The sequence below is a fragment of the Castor canadensis genome, chromosome 3, assembly GCF_047511655.1.
Source record: "Castor canadensis chromosome 3, mCasCan1.hap1v2, whole genome shotgun sequence".
Taxonomy (NCBI): domain Eukaryota; kingdom Metazoa; phylum Chordata; class Mammalia; order Rodentia; family Castoridae; genus Castor; species Castor canadensis.
In genome coordinates, this window is record NC_133388.1 from 151,962,333 (window position 1) to 151,981,565 (window position 19,233).

At 33.9% G+C, this 19,233-nt stretch overlaps 1 protein-coding gene across 1 annotated transcript in view; it reads right to left on the bottom strand.

Moving 5' to 3' along the window:
- Nbn (nibrin) overlaps nucleotides 1-19,233 on the bottom strand; it is a 45,312-nt gene that overhangs the window by 23,693 nt on the left and 2,386 nt on the right. The window contains exons 2-9 of the mRNA XM_074068803.1: nucleotides 18,833-18,966; nucleotides 17,306-17,454; nucleotides 16,390-16,549; nucleotides 14,092-14,195; nucleotides 11,494-11,611; nucleotides 10,513-10,706; nucleotides 6,438-6,535; nucleotides 1,052-1,181 (exon numbers count right to left, since the gene is read on the bottom strand). Of these exons, the coding sequence (XP_073924904.1) occupies nucleotides 1,052-1,181; nucleotides 6,438-6,535; nucleotides 10,513-10,706; nucleotides 11,494-11,611; nucleotides 14,092-14,195; nucleotides 16,390-16,549; nucleotides 17,306-17,454; nucleotides 18,833-18,966 (1,087 nt within the window). The remainder of the gene's footprint in view (nucleotides 1-1,051; nucleotides 1,182-6,437; nucleotides 6,536-10,512; nucleotides 10,707-11,493; nucleotides 11,612-14,091; nucleotides 14,196-16,389; nucleotides 16,550-17,305; nucleotides 17,455-18,832; nucleotides 18,967-19,233) is intronic.

Genomic DNA, 19,233 nt, shown 5'->3' on the forward strand with positions numbered 1-19,233 from the left:
CAAATATGTAACAGTCTCCCTTTATTTTTAGGGAATATACCCCCAAGACCCCCAAAGGATGCTTGAAGCCAATGTCAGTACTAAACTCTATATATACCACATTTCTTCCTGTACATACAAAACTATGATTAATTTATAAATCAGACACAGTAAGAGATTGGAATAAAAATAAAACAATTATTATAAAGACTATAATAAAAGATAGGTGAATGTGGTCTGCCTCTCAAAATACTATATTGTATTCACTCTTCCTTTTTCTACAATATGAGATGAAACAACCCCTGTGTGATGAGATGAAGTGAGATGAACGATGCAAGCATTGTGGTTTAGTGTTAGGTTACTATGTAAGGATTACTTGAACACAAGCACTACAATACCAAGACAGTCAATCTGATAACCACCATGGTTACTAGTGACCAAAAGGCAGGCAGCACATACAATGTGGACATACTGAACAAAGAGACAATTCACACCCTGGGCAGGATAGTGAGAAATTTTGTCACACTACTCAGAAGCACAATTTAAAACTTAGGAATTGTTTATTTCAGGAGTTTTCCATTCGGTATTTTTGGACCATGGTTTATTATAGGTAACTAAAACTGCAGAAAATAAAGCTACAAATAAGTGGGGACTACTGTATTTTAAACCATTTCACCAGTAACAAATGAAATACTATAATTCCTTTTCATCTTTCATGTACTTTTGCAAGGTATGAAAAATATTTCAAACAGTAAACTACAGCCTGCAGGCCAGATTAGGTCTACCACTTATTTTTGTAAATAAAGTTTTATTGGAACACAGCCACATTAATTCAATTATATGCTATCCATACTACTTTCACATTACAATGGTAGAGTTAAGCATATAGCCCAGAGACTAGTGGCTGTCTGTAGAAAATTTGCTGATCCCTATCCTAAGATACCATTTTCCTGTCATGCCATTCTCCATGTTTTACCTCCTAAGTGATGGGTTGATTAAGGCACCAACTTTACTTCTTCAATTAATTCATTGATAAAATATGGGTAACAGTTTGTTAACAAAAAAGTTTTACCATGTATCTACTTGCTCTGATTCTGTGTTAGCTACATATGTTGTAGTATTCACTGGAGCACTTGGCATTATTTTTCTGTTGACTGACAAGCTTTGTGAAAGGCTTGGCCCTGGAGTTGTTGTCTTTAATCCTGTAAATCATACAATCAAAAAGAAAAAAAAAATCACAATCACTACACACAAGATAGACATCTGATCAGTGAAAACTCTTAAGATTGTGCTATGCTAAGGTGATTAGGTAATACAGCATATAACTGTTTCTAGTTAGCAAAGCCAACAATTAAATTTAATAAAATATACAAGCAAACTATGAGCATCTGTGATGGTCTTATCCAAGCCAAATGACTTTAAAGCTACATCAAATTCTTTGCTGGGAAGTATTGTCAACTTAAATAAAAATAAGATCAATTTAAATTCTAATTCAAATGATGTTTTATGTCAGCAAAACAAATAAATTACATTTATCCCCCATACAAAGTCTACCATCATCAACACAAATCAGCTGTATTTTTAGAGGGAACACATTATTTGAAATGAAGACATGTAACACCATTTTACACGTACTTTTTTGAGCTATTCCAGAAAACCATAGAGATTACTTTATCACTTGTTAACTAAAACAGCAACTTAGTTCTAATACTGCTCTTTGGGGATACTTTCTTTTGAGCCTCCCACTTGAAAGGTCTCCTTATTTTTGCTTCCATATTAACCTGCAAATTACTCTAATAATGATTCATTTATCACTATCTGTGTAATCTGAGTTACTTAACTTCTTAATGCCTTAGTTTTCTCATTTCTAAAATGGGAACAATTATACCTTTTCACAGAGGTGTCTGAGGACAAAATAAATTGATACATAGATAGCATTTAGAAAAATGCTTGGGACATAGTAGGTACCATGTCAGGGTTACTTGACAGCATTACCATTATTCTATTTGCTACCTTTCCTTATCAGACTGGAATCTCCATGGGAATAGAGTGAATCTTGCTCATTTCTACATCTCCAGTGTGTAGAGCAATTATTTCATATATGGTAAATAAAGAGTAAACTGTTGACTTAAAAATCCTACAGTTAACATTTACTAAGTATCTAAGCTAAATTATCAATCTTTTAGGTCCCTATAATACAGACAGAACTCAATAAGTGGTTGTTACTGATTCCAAGCAAGCATTCTACTACTTGAGCCACTCCACCAGCCCTTAGTACTGATTCTAAATTCAGCTACTTAAGTGACATTTGCCACATCCCCTAGGTGACCTCCTCAGAAGCTCAATGGTACTTCCTTAAAGGAACACATCTCTAGAATTCATTTTAGCTTACACAGAAGTTTGCAAAGAATAAAAATTATGAATACTTATATTATTACTGTAAGAAACATTTATAAATCTAATTATCCAGAATAACTGATGCTTGTTGACATCTGTCAACAATTTATTTACAATGTTCTCTTTGCTAAAAATTACCATGAGGGCAGGGATTCAGTCTACTCAATTCTTTATTTGTAGTGCTTAACATGAGTACAGATATGCAACAAATGTTCAACAAACATCTATTGAGTAAATAAATGAATGAATGCATGAATATGAAAAAGCAAGCAGGGGAGGGAAAAAGGGAAAGAGACATATATTTTTTGTTTCCTCAAAACTGATTATTTCAAACTTATTTGACTCAGAGGTCCATGGGCTGGAACTCACATGATCTATCAATGAATATGCGCAAGAATGTACAATGTACCTTTCTATTCATGCTCATGACCTTGTTTCTATATGAAATTATACAAGAAAAACAAATTTTAGTGGTTGGCTTAGCCATGAAGTAGTTATAAAACCTACTTATCTCAGTTTTGATCTTATTTTTCTGATTGTAAATTTTATTAATAGACTCAATTTGAAGAACAGTCATACATTTCTAGAAAAACTGATTAGCTAGTATGAAGAGTTCCCATATACCTTCAGTTTCTCCTTTTATTAACAACTTATGTTTCTATGGTACATTTGTTAGGATTAATGAGCCAATAATTTTCACTAAATAAAATACATAGTTTATTCAAATTTAATTTTTACCTAATATCCTTTTCATGTCCCAGGATACTTATTATATTTACTTATCAGCCTTTACATCTGTTATCTTCTTTCTTTTCTTTTGTAACAGTGCTAGAGATTGAACGTAAGGCCTTGTACATGGTATGCAAGCACTCTACTATTAAAGTGCATCCCCAGCCCCACACCTTATCTTTTTCAATTTTTATTTTATCATTTTTACATTTACTTATATGTGTATACATTATTTGGACCACCTCCCCGCTCCCATGCTCCCGGGACCACACCTTATCATTTAACAAAAGGATCAAATGATCTCTAAGTCCCTCTCACTCATAAACGATAGATGAGAAAATTTTGTTGCTCCATAGTGGCAAAAGAGAATCTTGTGTATCAGAAATTGAGTTCAATTAGCAAATATTTATAACTACTACAAACAAGTACTATGCTTACTGCTATCAGGGTTCAAAACTAAAAAAGGGCTTATAATCAATCCAGTAGCTGAAAGAGCCATGACAACAACTGGCTGCTTTACAAAGTTGGAAGAGATTCTTAAGTTGTAATGCAAAAAAAACCCAGTTACTGGAGTTATTAATTATGACTTAGAGGACTTGGAAGAGAGTAGTAGAGAAAATAACTTACAAAAGCTTCACATGCAGAATGAGTCAGATGTGATGAGCAGTATTTACATTACATAGGAACTGGGGACATGATGATCAATGTTAGGAAGTGAGGGAACTATAAAAACTATGGTTTATGTAGAGAAGCATATAAAAGATGAGAACTGGAGAATGCAGCTAACCTGTTGAGGGCTCACAAGTCTAGACAAAGGGTTTGGGTATTTATTCTATAGACAATGAGAGCTAATAAAAGTTTTTGAGAGAAAGGTGATTCTAGTGGTGTTCTATGAAAACATTAATATATTGATGAGGTTGGTGGGAGAACTACTACTGGGAACAACTACAACAGAACTCTAGAGGGAAGGATATAGAGGATGAAAATAGGACAGTGGCTGTGAGAGAGATGGTAGAGACCTCTTGAGCAAAGCGGCAGAGGGAGAATTTCAATCTTACTGATAAAATGGCAAAGAAAGAATGAAACCTGACTAGAGTTTGTAGCTGTATTTCCTCCATTTATATAAAGGAAAACTCTCTAGGTCAGTCTTATTCTAACCCAGTGGTTCTTGAGGTTTGTATGAGAAACATGAGCTCAAAATTAAACAAAACACCTAGGTGCCTAGGCTACATCCCAGAATATTTTGAATTACAGAAAATGTAAAGTTGCATTAAAAACTGTTCTACACATGTGCCTGGAAGCAATGCTACAAATCTCTCTATATAGCTATCCTTATCTCAAACTAGCAAAAACATTATGTCTTTCTTATTATTGCTTATGTCTTCTCTTCAACAAAATTGGAGAAGAAGGTAGAACAGGTTTTGCCTGGAAGTGAGGGGGTGGGGGGAAGAGGGAAGGGGTGGGGAGCAGGTGGGAGAAATCACCCAAGCAATGTATGCACATATTAATAAATGAATAAAAGATTTAAAAAAGTGGGGAAAAGAAAACTGTTTCTGAAGTGTGTATCTAGTTGAGAATTTGTCTTTTAAAGAGAGGAAGAAAAAGACAGATACCCCATATTCATCATATCTCAGTTCAACCAAATAAATTATTTACTGGTTATTTTTAAAACGTCCCAAGCACTTAAAACTATGTGTATTAAAAGTTACACATGTATAAACACAAACATACTCAGTGGGAGGGGTAGTGCTATCAGATGAATAAACATCCTTAACCAAATAGTAAGATACTAGCTTGTCAATTTTTTTTTAATCAGATGGCCATCCTTTTGCATCTCTTCCTAGTCATCCTATGCCATCATTTTCCAAAACTCCACACATTAAAATATAAGCCATATGCACTGCAGTGTAATAATGTCATGGAGGCTTTGTCTTAAAAGTCAATTTGAATCAGTTATTTGCTGTGACCTCTGGCTAACTTTCTTAACTTCTTTGTACATCAGTTCTCTCACCTATAAAATGCAGAAAATGTCCTCTATCTTAAAAGGACCATTTTACAAAATTCAATTATAAGGATGGAAGCAGAATGCTTATTCCAGTCTCTGCACACTTAAGAGACTACAGATATTATTACTAATCATTATTACTAATGACCCCACACCTACTCAATTCTTGGTTATTAGGCCCTAAATAGCTCACTCCTTCCGAAATCTAGCTTAACACAGTTCTTGGATTGGCAAAATGGCTCAAGTGGTAGAGTGCATGCCTAGCAAGCAGGAGAAGCATGAGGCCCTGAGTTCAAATCCCAGTCCCGTCAAAAAAAAAAAAAAAAAAAAAAGCACAGTCCTTATTCATATAAACCAAACTTGCAGAATGCTCAAAAGGAACACTATGCAACTTTATAGGTGCCATTCAATGGACAATGTCAATGATATCCTCTGTAGTATATACTGATGTGACACAGTTCTCTAACTTATTAGCTAAAGTCCAACAACTGCTTATGAAATAATTATGGTAAGAACTCAGGGAGCAAATAATTGTGCATGGGAATACAGAGTGGATGCTTTGGTAAGACTCTCTAAGGTAAAAATGTACAAGAAAAGAATAATGGAATCATCTTTATGACAGCAGAACCAACTGATTTCCAAAGAAAGTACAAAGATATACAGTCATCCTATCCACACAGGATTGATTCCAGGACCCACACCCAATACAGTTACAAAAACCCTTATGTAAAATGGCATAGTATTTATGTATAATCTGCATACATCTTCCCGTACACTTATGTCATTTTCTTACTTTAATACCTAGTACAATGTAAATGCTAAGTAAATTATTACATTGTTTAGACAACAATGATAAGAAGAATAAACCTCCACATGTTCAATTTTGATGCAATACTATTTTTCAAAATTTAGGGAGGTTGGGTGGAGCAGGGTCTCACCATGTATCCCAGGCTAGCTTCAAATTCTGAACCCTCCTAATTCCTTTCATATGTATACACACACACATGTATATATGTGTATATACATATATATGTCATATTCTCAATGAAAACTTCCCTATATTTCTAAAATAGCCAGGTTCCACTTGTTATCACATCACCTTGTTTGACCTCCCTTTTTGTACTTGGCTCTTTCTGAACTGAAGTGTGTTTGTTTGCTATGTTTATTTTCTGAATCGAAGAGGTAAGTGAATGAATATATAAACAGATGAGTTTTAAAATAAGGTGATTATGGTCAGATCTAGCAAGTACATCAGTGACGTGCATAAAGTCTATCAGTTCATACAAATAAAGGTGCCAAAAAATAAGTAAAGTAAGGCTTCAATTACCTGTACTAGGTTGGCCCTGAGGATCACAATAATTCTTGGTCGTCATGAAAATAACTGCCAATCCAATTTCTGCTTCGGGAATAGGTCTAAGACCCTGCCTATTAGAATAAAACAGTTTAAATATGGTAATATATTAAAACTAACAACTTTTATTAAAATAGTATCAAGCTAAATCAGCAGGTTTTATTTTTTCTCCCAAAGAAGTAACAGATAAATAAAGGATATATACCTTTACAATTCTAAAATTCTATAATTTTTGGAATAAGAAAACAGTAATATCCAGACATAAACAAATCTTTGATTACTATGACCCTAAAATAAAAGAGAGAGAGAAAAAGAAGAGAGAAAGCAAGGAGGGAGAAGTACAAATAACTATACATAAGCTATATAATACACATGTATAAGTTTAGTAAACCAAGTCATTTTAACAAATTTACAACAGATTAAGGCTATATTTTTGGAGATGGGGAGATGGGTGATCCTATGCTGCCCAGGATGATCTTGAACTTTTGAACTGAAGTGATCCTTCCACATCTTCCTTCCAAGTACTGGGATTATATCCTGGCTTAAGATATAAGGAATCGTATGATGAGTCTATTTTCTATTATTTTGTAATATGAATGACTGGCTTTATAAAACAGAGATTATTTAATGCAATTTTAAAATAATGCTATGTAGAAAGTACACCCCAAATTTTAACAGCTACAAAACATCCTTTAATACTCACTGAAAAGAAGCTTTAAGGTTGAGCATGATTGTGCACTAGTACCAGTTACTCAGAAGGCAGAGGCAAGGAGGCCAGCCCAGGTGCAGTTACTGAGATCCCACCTCAGAAACAAAATGAAAACTAAAGGGCTAGAGGTGTAGCCCAAGTGGTAGAGTGCTTGCCTGGTAAGTGTGAGGTACTGGTTCAATCCCCAGTACCACAAAAAAAAAAAAAAAAAAAAAAAGATGTTTTTTTATTAAACTAAAATGCTGAACATATTTTTTGTGTATACTTCATTTACTTTTTTTTTTGGTGGAACTGGAGTTAGAACTCAGAGCTTGCACCTTGCTAGGCAGGCACTCTACCACTTGAGCCACTCCTCCAGCCCTTCATTTACTTAAAATAGGATTTAGCTGGATGTACACTCATAACAGCATTACATTAAAAATAAGATTCTTAAAGCATTATAACTAAGTGATTACATGTATCTTCAGACAATAAAAGAAAAGGATGTTAATTTTTACTCTATTAAAATTAAGGGCTTTTCTTTATCAACATTCTAGAAAGGTAACAGATTATATAATGCACATAACTAAAAAAGGAGAAAAAATACAGAAATCACTACAAATCAAAAAGAACACACAAAAATGTAATTATCATACAGCCTAGTATTTCCATTCCTGGGCATAAAAATAAAAACTTGTGGCCATATAGAAACCTATTTATAAGTGGTCATTGCAGCTTTATTTCTAACAGAAACTGTGAACAATGGAAATGTCCTTCAATGTGTGAATGGTCAATAAACTATGGTATATTCATAAAATGGAATACCACCCAGCAATAAAAAAGGTGAACTATTATTACATATGACTTAGGTGAATCGCTGAGGAATTCTGCTGAGTGAAAAAAAGCCAATACAAAAAGATTACATGCTGTATGATTTCACTTACATGAATTTTTCATAAAACAAAATCATAAAAACAAAATAAATTAGTGACTGCCAGGGTTAAGGGATAACATAAGAGATGTTTGTGGTGATAGAGCTGTTCCTTATGTTGACTATGTGATGAATCAGTGAAATACAGACTTAAATACATACACCAATAATTAAAACTGAAAAAATAAAACTGGAAAAATATAACTACATAACTAGATGTATTAATAATACTGGGGAAATTTGTATTAAGAAAGAGAACACAGGGCCGTGGGCGTAGCTCAGTGGTAGAGCACTTGCCTTGAATGTGAGAAAGCCCTCACATTCAATCCCAAGCATCTTAAAAAAATCCTTTTTAAAAGTAACCTAATTACCTCAACAGAACACAGGGCAAGGAGCATGCAGGTATTTCACAAAAAAAGAAAAATGTATGTCCTACAAATGTGTGAAGACATGTCAGAGGCTAGGTATGGTCATTTACACCTGTATTCTCAGCTACTTGAGGCAGAGATCAGAAGGATCACTTCAAAGGCCAGCCTAGGTAAAAAGTTAGGAAGATCTCTTTGCAACAAATAAGCTGGAAACCCAACTATATGAGAGAAACAGGTGGAAGAACTGGAGTCCAAGGCCAGCCCTGGGCGAAGACATGAGATCACAGAAACCAAATCATAACTAAAGCAAAAAGGGTTGAGGGTGTGGACCTGCCTACAAGTGTAAAATCCCCAGTAATTAAAAAAAGAAAAGTTAATAAATGTTAAGTATCACTAGTGATCAGGGAAATACAAATCAAAATCACAGTGAGATACAATCATAAATCCATTCAATGGGCAAAATACAAACATCAGACAAAACCAAGTGTTGAAGATGATGTTCATCTACTGTAGAGAGGAGTGTAAATGGTTTGATAACACCTAAAGTTGAACATTCACATAACCTATAATCTATCCTGCAGTTCTATTCCTAGAAATGTTCCCCAAGGGAAAACTTGTATAAGTACCAGCAGGAAATATAACAAAAAATGTTTACAATGGAAAAAAATCTGGAAACAAGATTCAAAAACAAGTTGACAAATCTGGGAGTGTGGGAACTGCAATCCACACAATGAAACATATTCTACCATAAAATAATTCATAGCTACATGTAACAGAATAGATAAATTCACATCAGTATTAACATAGGTAAGAAAAATCTCCAAATATTAAATGTAGCATAATAATCATGTAATAAAATTAAATACAACTAAAAGACATATAGGCACTCACACATACATAAAAAAAGCAATGGACACTGTAAATAAAAGAAAGCCTGTAAACAACCCTGGGATTTAGGATGATAGTTATTCCACAAAGGACACATAATTAGTGGTAGGGTATTTTCAAGGATGTAGCTTGTATTTTGGGTGATAGAGTCTCAGGTATTTATTGATTATTATAAATAACTAATTAGTCGATAAACTAAATGGATGTGTATGTACTATGCACAGCTCAATGATGGCAGTATATTGTAAAAAAGAATTGTAATTCATCCAATTTTGTTCAAGGATGAAGAATAGGTGAGGACAGATGATAAGGAAGAAATCTAAGATACTGAAATAATGCAGTACATTTTTGTTATTGTAGTAAGATAGTATTTTTGTTACAAAAATAGTTTTTAAAATAATAGTCAATAAATCCTCGTCAAGTAAAATATTTACAGGACAGATGACTAAAATTTTACTTTTTATTTCAGGAAATCCATTAAAAGAAAAAAATAATTCCCATGGTTAGAAGGACTCCTGTGACCATGAAAAATTAATCCTTTTACAGAGATGTGGCTATGGGCTATAATACCCCTAAAACTACTTTTTGCTACATTAATAGAATTTTAGTCAACAGATTGTCAAGCCTTGTATTTCCACAATACACTTGGGCTTCAACAATGCTAAAATTAATACCAATATAAAGTCTAAGGAAACAGATCCTTGAGGAAGCTCTTTTACAGTCTCCTTTTCTATGACAAATAGTATCCTTGAACATTTAACAGTTTTTCCCACCTTTCCCACAGTATCCATATAAGAGGAAATAAATTTTTAAATGCATTTTAATGGGTAATAATCAAGGGCCAATACATTTCAGTTCTAGAAAATTTCAGAAAATACCTTATTTTTAAATTTTAATCTCAATTGCAATATATTCTGCAGGAAAAATACTATTTCATTAGTTTAAAGGTAAATTCTACAAATTCTGTTAAAGTAATAAAAAAGCAGAAAATATTGAGATAAAATTATATATAAAGATAATCCATTATCTAGCAAAGCATTCACAATTTTCAAGTAGATACATGATAAAACCTACGTAATTCTTCTATCTACTTCTATATTAAGTGAAGTACATCCAAAAAATGTAAAATCTACTTCCATTTTTTTTTGTTTTCATGAATGGTGAGTAATTCTGTACCTTTGGAGTGCATCCATAATTGAATGAATCCATTTCTTCTGAGAGTCAGGAATTAAGATCTGTGTGTTTGTTATTCCTATATCAACAACACAAGTTCCAGGAGCTGAAAAGAAACTATCTTCTTCTTCATTTTCCTCTGTTATCAACCTAGCTTCTCCACCTCCAAAAACAACTGCTGAACTTAGTTTCTTATGCTAAAAATGGAAAGAAACATTTTAAAATGTAATGTAAGATGCTAGATACTGGTGGCTCACGCCTACAATCTTAGCTACTTGGGAGGCAGAGATCAGGAGGACTGTGGTTCAAAGTCAACCCAAGAGACCCTATCTTGAAAAATCCCAACATAAGAAAGGGCTGGAGACATGGCTCAAGTGGTAGGGCACCTACCTAGCAAGCATGAGGCCCTGAGTTCAAACCCCAGTACCCACCCTGCCCCTGACAAAAATAAAAATAAAAATTAACATAAGAGACACAATGAATTTTCTAATTATGTATTTCTTATATAAGAATTTGCTCTGGGAAATAAAACAAAAGTAGGATTCCTTCTGTTTCTTAGTGGGCAATGTGAGCTTCCGCTCTGAGAAAATCCATAGTTCAGCAAGTGTCTCTACAGTCCTCAAATCATTACACTGTCTGCGTTTCCTCATCACACCTATCACACTCTTCTACGTGGGTTCACTGCATGGCTTTTCCACTACTACATAATCTGGAATCACCACTTAGGCACTCACAAGACATTCCATAGGGGTTTACTAACTGAACACACAAAGGACCTGAAAGCTTTCTGTCCTTCCCACTTACATATGTATACACTGTAATCATATACATGATCATGAGGCAGGTTCTGATACCTGGGAACTTTTTTATTCTACTTAACTCATCTAGACAAAAATCCCCAAATAAAATGCATTAACAACTGATAAGACTATTAATATATCCTAATTTACATTTACCTCAGGAAAATTTCACTTATAACATTACCTGTTTGGCATTTAAAAATACAAATGTTTTCCCTTGGAAGATTTGTTTTCTTTCCTGTCGTCCTGAAAGATCAACATTTTTATTTCCTATAGCTGGTTCATCAACAGGTGGATAAAAACTGTAAAAATAAAAGTATACATTCAGACATGTACAATATTTTGATAAAATTCCATTATAGTATAGATGATTAAAATTAAAAACTCTTTAAATGGACTAATCTAAAAATAACTTCATTTATATTAGGATTTTGAGGATAGCTAATAAAAATGAGAAATCACAAATCATGTCAGATACATGAAGCTGTAATTCTGTCTTACCCTTTTCTTGATGACAATGCAAAGATGCAGACATGTCTACACTGAACAGGATGGCATTTTGTTGGGTAAAAAAATAGTATAGTATGTTTCCTGATTGAAATTGAGGACTAGTGATCATGCTTGCTTCAGAATTACAAGAAGAGGTACTTATGTCATCAGGATTCATTAGTTTACTTTCTATCTTTTGTTTCTATCTATCCTTTTGTTATGTATTCCTATTACTAGTGAAATATTTTTAATCAAATCGTTTTTCTATTAATAACTGAGTACTCAGTCAAATAAGTCTGCAAGGAGTATATCAAATGGATTCAGATGAGTACAGGGATTTATTAAGGCAAATGATTAAATATTTTAAACTTGTTTTATTTTTTGAGACAGGATCATAATGACCTTGGCTATAAATAGTAAGACATTATTAATTCCAGATTACTTAAGGGTAGAGGGCCTGATAAGCTTTCACTACTAGCCAGGGCTGTTACATTTTTTTTGGTGGTACTGGGGTTTGAACTCAGGCACTCAGGTTTGCTAGGCAGGCACTCTACCACTTGAGTCCCCAGCCCTTGGGAATCATTATTTAAAGAACTTATGGACTCCCCAAAGGGAGGGAGATGACTAGGCTTCTGGAGAGAATGTGATTCCGTTGAAATATTAAGCAAGTTTGCAGTGTGTTTGTGAAATTTCCTGAGGAGAGACACAGCCTCCATATTCTCACAGGGGGTCTAGTACTCAAGAGAGGTTAAGAACCACCTAATTTAAAATCTGAGAATCTTTTACTAGAGTCCAAAAATATTACAGCATCTGTTAACCAGGTTATAAAACACAAGAAACCTCCCAGGTGAAAACTTAATAAAAGAGAAAAATCTGACTTTTGATTACTGTTAAAAGCAGACATCTATCATCATAGGGGTATAAATACTCCCTAAAAAAAATCTCTGCACTGGGCAAAGTAGCTTTTACTTGCTGGTAATAGTTTAAAATCATTGAAAAAACTCCTAACTTGCAAAACACTAAATTTTTTTTTTTTTTTTTGGTGGGACTGGGGTTTGAACTCAGGGCTTCATACTTGTGAAGCAGGTGCTCTACTGCTTGGGCCACACCTCCAGTTCATTTTTGTTCTGATTATTTTGGAGATGGGATCTTGTGAATTATTTGCCTAACTGGTCTCTAACCGTGATTCCCACTACCCCTCCCCTCATCAAAATCCCAGCTGCCCAAGTAGCTAGGATTTCAGGCATGAGCCACTGGTGCTGGCTTTTAATTTTTAAAACCTCAAATGTTGCCCAGCACCAGTGGCTCATGCCTGTAATCCTAGTATTCAGGAAGCAGAGATCAGGAGGATCACAATTCAAGGTCAGTTCCAGGAAAATAGTTCTCGAGACTATCTCAAAAAAACCTATCATAAAAAAAGGGCTGGTAGAGTGGCTCAAGTGGTAGAGCACCTGCCTTGCAAGTGTGAAGCCCTAAGTTCAAACCCCAGTACTGCCAAAAATAACTATGTAAAAAGGAAAAAACTCCTTAAATATTAAGGTTTCCTATAAAGATAAGACTGTAAAATACCATCAATCTTTTACGTCACATAGACTACAAACTCTTTTAGTGTCTTTTCAAGTAAGGAAGTCCTTGTATAATTAAATTGACTTAAATAACCACCATTTTGTAGCCCCCAGAATCTTTACTAAGTTATTAATATTTTAACAATTCAGCTAAACAGGTATTATTATTATTATTATTTTCCTGGTACTTAGTCTCACTATGTGGCCAAGCTGGTCTTGAACTCTCCATCCTCCTGCCACAGTCTCTCAAGTGCTGGAATTACATGTGTGTGTCCGATGCTCAGCTTAGTCTCATTTTCACAGTGAGGAAAGACACTCAAAAGAAATAAGCTGCACATCCAAGGCCATGGTACTGCAAATATTTGGGCCCTGGACTCTGGCTCCCAAGGCTGCTGCACCATACAATGTTGGGGGCTTCTCACCTATGATGCCTGGAATGGCACTGACACTCTTCTGATCACACCTCACGGCCATTTACTGCTTCCCAAGGTTTTTCTTTAAATATCAGCACTATTTAACATTTGTTTCACAGAGATAAGAAACAATCAACAAGAATTTGGGAAATCCTTTCTTTACATGCCAACAAAAAACTGCTATTAATGACACTGAACTACATTGGAATCTATTACATCTTAAAATGGGCATGATAGAATTAATCTAAATAAAACCACTGCTATCTATTTCATATGCCATATCATGTTATGTTTTATTTGACATACATAGATTACCTTTCAATTTGTGGAAGTTGTTTCTTGGACTGAACTGCTTTGAGAAATTCAGTAAAATACTCTGGCTTTACAACTGGACATCCACAAATGAGTGCACATATTGTCTAAAATGAAGAAAACATACACAAATATATGTACTCATACACTAAATTCTTTTAAAGAAAACTTCTAAGTTATAAGCCACAAAAATGCTATTCTATACTGTCCCTTTCATAGCTCTAAATTTACAAATGAACCACAATGTATAAAACAGAAGTCAGTATTTGGTCACTACTTAATTTCAGAACAAAAATCAACATACAATCACTTGCATTTAATAAGCCACCAATCACAATATAAATTTTAAAACTACTTTTCAGGGGGTGCTGGAACAACCTAAAAATTCATAAATCGTAACTATGTTCCAATTGTAAAACATTAAAAGATTAAAATTTTATCATGAAGCTGAGGAACACATCTGTAAAGTATCTGTTACAGAGAAGACAATATTAAAAAATAAGCATGAGAGAAAGCTTTTCAGCCTAACTGCCTTTCAAAAGGATTCTAACTGTGGAATAAAGACTTTTTGCATAAACAATAGATTAACTATCTGGCATTGGATGAAAGTTCAGAATAAAGGTGAAAAAAAGAAACTTCAGATAACATGTAAATAATCTATAAGTCTCAAATAAGATACAACCATAAAATCTGAAGAGATTAGAAAACTCTACTGCGGGTAACAAAAATGAAAATAAAGATTTGGCAAAGTTCTCGGAAACATCCAACTAAAGAGTTTACAAGTATGCTTCGAATAACAAAGGCATTGCCTAAATAGGAACAAGCAGATTTAGGGTGTCTAAAGAGTAGGAATGAGAGAATTCACTTCCAGCAGAAGCAGTAATGTGCAACTCAACAGTGGACTGAGTAAACCATAATATATTTCACTGAGAAAACACCAATGTTACATTTCTCAGCTTGTTCTTCAAAGTTGTCATTTGGTTCTAATATTCAATGACTTTTTAAAATCATAAGCTAACTTGTACTTTGGAAATTTTATCAAAAATATAATGATAAGATTTTCTCTTTTGGCTTAGGATTGATCAGAAATACTGAAAAAGTTGGGAAATACTGAAAAACTGCACAAAACATGTTGGTGTCTCTAAAGGAGAGATGTACAAGATGACCATTAGCAGGCCAGTCGCTGGAATAATATCCCCTCTGTCAGGCCCAGGAAAATCTCTCCAGAAACATTAGCTGCTTTTGGTCTTATTTCACACTTACAAAGCAAGTGCATGATTACCTATTTCATTTCTTAAGTACTTTAATATCCTAAAGGGTAGTCCACACTCAGATATTCTGATCACTGAAAGGTGTAAATAGATTTATGAATCTACCATCTGTGGGTGTGCCAGCAAAAATGAATACTATGGAGGTTCTAACTATATAAAATCAATTTCATAAACTTGCAGAGATGGAAAAAATCTTTGATCACAGATAACTCAACAGGGTACATAGTTAATAAGAAGTTTAATCCAAGCAGCAAAACTTTCTCTATAACACTTTCAAGAATAATATGCATATTCTAATTAATTATATTAAATGCTAAAGCATTTTTGAATCATCGATATTAGATATTACCCTAAAACAATTCCATATATGCATAGTCAATCTGTTTAGAAGTATATTAATTACTTTCCAATACCACTCTTTAAATAACTTTGGATATAAGTAAGTCTGAAGCAGATGTAAAATCTGAAAACAAACCAAAATATATCACTGTTTAATAAGTAATCAGCATCTTCTAAAGGGACACAACTATGTATCTCTAGGCTGTAAAGATTCATTAAAGAAATATTAAACTGTAAGAAATTAAAAGTCTTTGTGATTAGGGCCTTAAGTCAAATAAATATTATGTAAGACAGCATGAGCTAACTAGATGGTATCAGAAACTAGAAGACAACTTGATAGAGACATGAGATGCTAACTGTGAAGACTGGTAGGCAGTTAATCTGTAGTCTCTGCTTTTTGACTGAAAACATGAACTATGAACTCCAATAACCTTCATGGTAAAAAGAACACAAGTCCTTTCTGAAAATGCCAAATCAAAATCTGAAATCTAAGTTTATGTGTTTCCACTTGTCTCATAATAAACAGATTATCTGAAAAGTCATTTGAGCCTAAATAAAGGCATGGGGTAGACATAAATAAATCTGTACAATTCTAATAGTTTCACAGTAAAAGTTTTAAAAAGTCTGTGTATAGTGGGTTCATAAGCTTAAGTTTACAGAACATATTTTAACATAAAGACATTCAACTTACTTTAATGGTAACTTTCACTGATGCCATGACAAGGTGAGTACATTCTTCTGTCCAGTTGTTTACAGTAAGTCCTCCCAGTTGTAATATAGCTTGATTTAAAGCAGTTTTTCCAGAGATGTCTAAACAAGAAGAGCATATAACCAAAGGCTCATATTCTACTCTGTAAATGAAAATAAGTTACATACATAAGTTATTGAAGTAATTAGAAATGTAATCAGAGATGGCAACTTTTAGTACTTTAAGCTCATAATCCACAGCTATTTTAATTTTATGTATTACTAAACTTTCTGCTCTATGAAATTATCACTTAAGTTGAGTACTAACGAAGAAAAAGCAATGACTGAAGATTACAGTATAACTTCACATATGAAGAATCAAGCAACTGAACTCTCATCAAAATTCTCAGAGGCCACCCAAACTCTATTTCTCTTGTCACTGTGTGTAATTGACAAATGCACTAATCACATGGGGCCCAAGGTTCCCTACTGGGCTAAGTAGGAACTAAATTATATAGCTTTTAATTCTTCAATCATAAATATTCTTTTCTTTGAGAATTTGATTAGTATAAAATAAACTGTTCATTTTAATAACAATTCAAAACTTTTTTTTTTTTGTGGGACAGGGGTTTGAACTCAGGACTTCACACTTGCAAAGCAGGCACTCTACTGTTTGAGCCACACCTCCAATCCATTTTTGCTCTGGTGATTTTGGAGCTGGGATCTTGCAAACTATTTCCCTGGGCTGGCCTAGAACTGCAATCCCCCCAGTCTTAGTCTCCCAAGTAGCTAGTTTCAGGCCTGAGCCACCAGTACCCTGCTCAATTAAAAAATTTCTTTTTCTCAAGTGCTAGGCCCCATGTTCAATACCCAGAACCACGTAACACAAGCAAACAAAAACAAAACAAAAAACTTCTTACCTGAATTTACTTTCAAACACTCCAAAAGTAACTCTATCCCCTGTCTTCAAAGTATGGGAAAGGCCATTCTGCATTTTTTCCTCATTAACAAAGGTACCATACTTAGAATTATCTTTTATTGTTAATAAAGGAATTTCATCTGTTTGACTCTGAAAAAAATGAACAAATAACTTAAAGTCTTTTAGCACTCAATAACATAATTATAAGGGGAAAAAGTTTCAAAAAATTAACAACTTTCTGAGTAGGCAAAAGTGAAGCAGACAATAGTTAACTGTTTAGGTTGCCTTTAAGGAATGATCACTCAACTAGCAATCAGTATTTTCCCTCAAAGCAATTTCTTAATCCTGGGGTTACCTCTTTTTGAACATATATTTTCTTAATTTTTCTAAACCAGTGGTGTTTTTTCCTGACTCCTCAATTTCACACATTTGAAAATTTTTTGCTTTGGTACAATCTCTTTAATATATAACAAGTTATCATCATTCCCTTCCCCCAATTTTTTTTTTTTTACATTATAAAAATCACAGACTAACAACTGGTCCAATGAGAATAAAGACTAGTGTTTCTGAGTTTCAGCATAGATATATACATATATATACATATATATATTTTTTTAAATCAATTTTATCACCCCATGGTTGTGATTGAAACAATCTCAAAGCCATTCAAAGGAACTGCATGGCATAAGTAAAATTTATTAATTCCTACTGTGAAAACTTGGGTTTATATGGAAAATGCCTGTGTTCACACATCCACTATAACCTCATCCACTATATTCCTCTTCAAGAGTAGGAATCATGAAGGTCCATTCACTGTTCTATACTTAGAGGTAGCACAATGAATGATGCAAACTAACCACTTAACAAATGCACTGTAGTTTGCATTTGGAGTATCCTCCAAAGATCCATGGGTTAAAGGCTCACTTGTCAGTCTGTGGAGCTACTGGGAAAGTGACAGAACCTTTCCACCTTTAGTGGAAAGAAGAAGGTCACTGGGTGTGCCCTTGATATTGAGACCTGGGCCCCTTCCTTTCTGTTTGCCTTCTGGCTGCCATGAGGTGAACAGTCTCATACACTAAGGACTGCTGCCATGGGGTTATGTGCTGCTACAGGCCCAGAGTAATGTGGCAAACCAACCACTGTGAGCCAAAATAAATCTTCCCTCCTTGAAACCGTTTACCTTCACCTTCAGTACAGAAAGATTACTGACACAAAATGTTCATTAAGGAAATAAATCACTGAAAGAGTAAAATATTGGAATAGAAACTTCAAATTTCAAAATAAACAATACCACTGCTAATTATGTACAGATTTTTTAATATTGTTTCTTTGTTTTGCTTTTTTTTTTTTTTTTTTTTTTTGTGGTACTGGGGACTGCCAGGGCTTCATGCACAATAGGCAAGAGCTCTACACTGAGTCACACCCCTAGTACCAATGATAAATATTTAATTTTGTTAACATTAAAAAAAATAGCTTTAAAAAATGAAAGATGTTACTGCAAGCTAGAGAAATAAGGTTAGTAACATACCAAGTTGGTTACAGAGAAGTTAGCTAATAACACAGCATGATTTCGACTGATTGACTGATCATCTTCAATTAGAATGGCACAGTTTTTCCTTCCAACAATGTACTCAACACCAGTCAAAAGTCTGTATGGTTCTCCTAAGAGAAAGCAATATAAATTAAAAAATAAAAAGATACAAGTAAACTGAACACACATATATATAACAAATACATGAATATGTACTATATATATGATACAGGCATGACAAAATTTAAATAAAGCACTCTTTGTTTGCTATTTAAATGCTAAACAACTTTATATGTAGCAAGTGTGTGTTTTCTGTAAAGCCTCACAGAAGGATACAAAAGAGTAGCTAAATAGATGGAAGGCTATTATCATTTTTCTAAACAGAAAACAATGTTAAC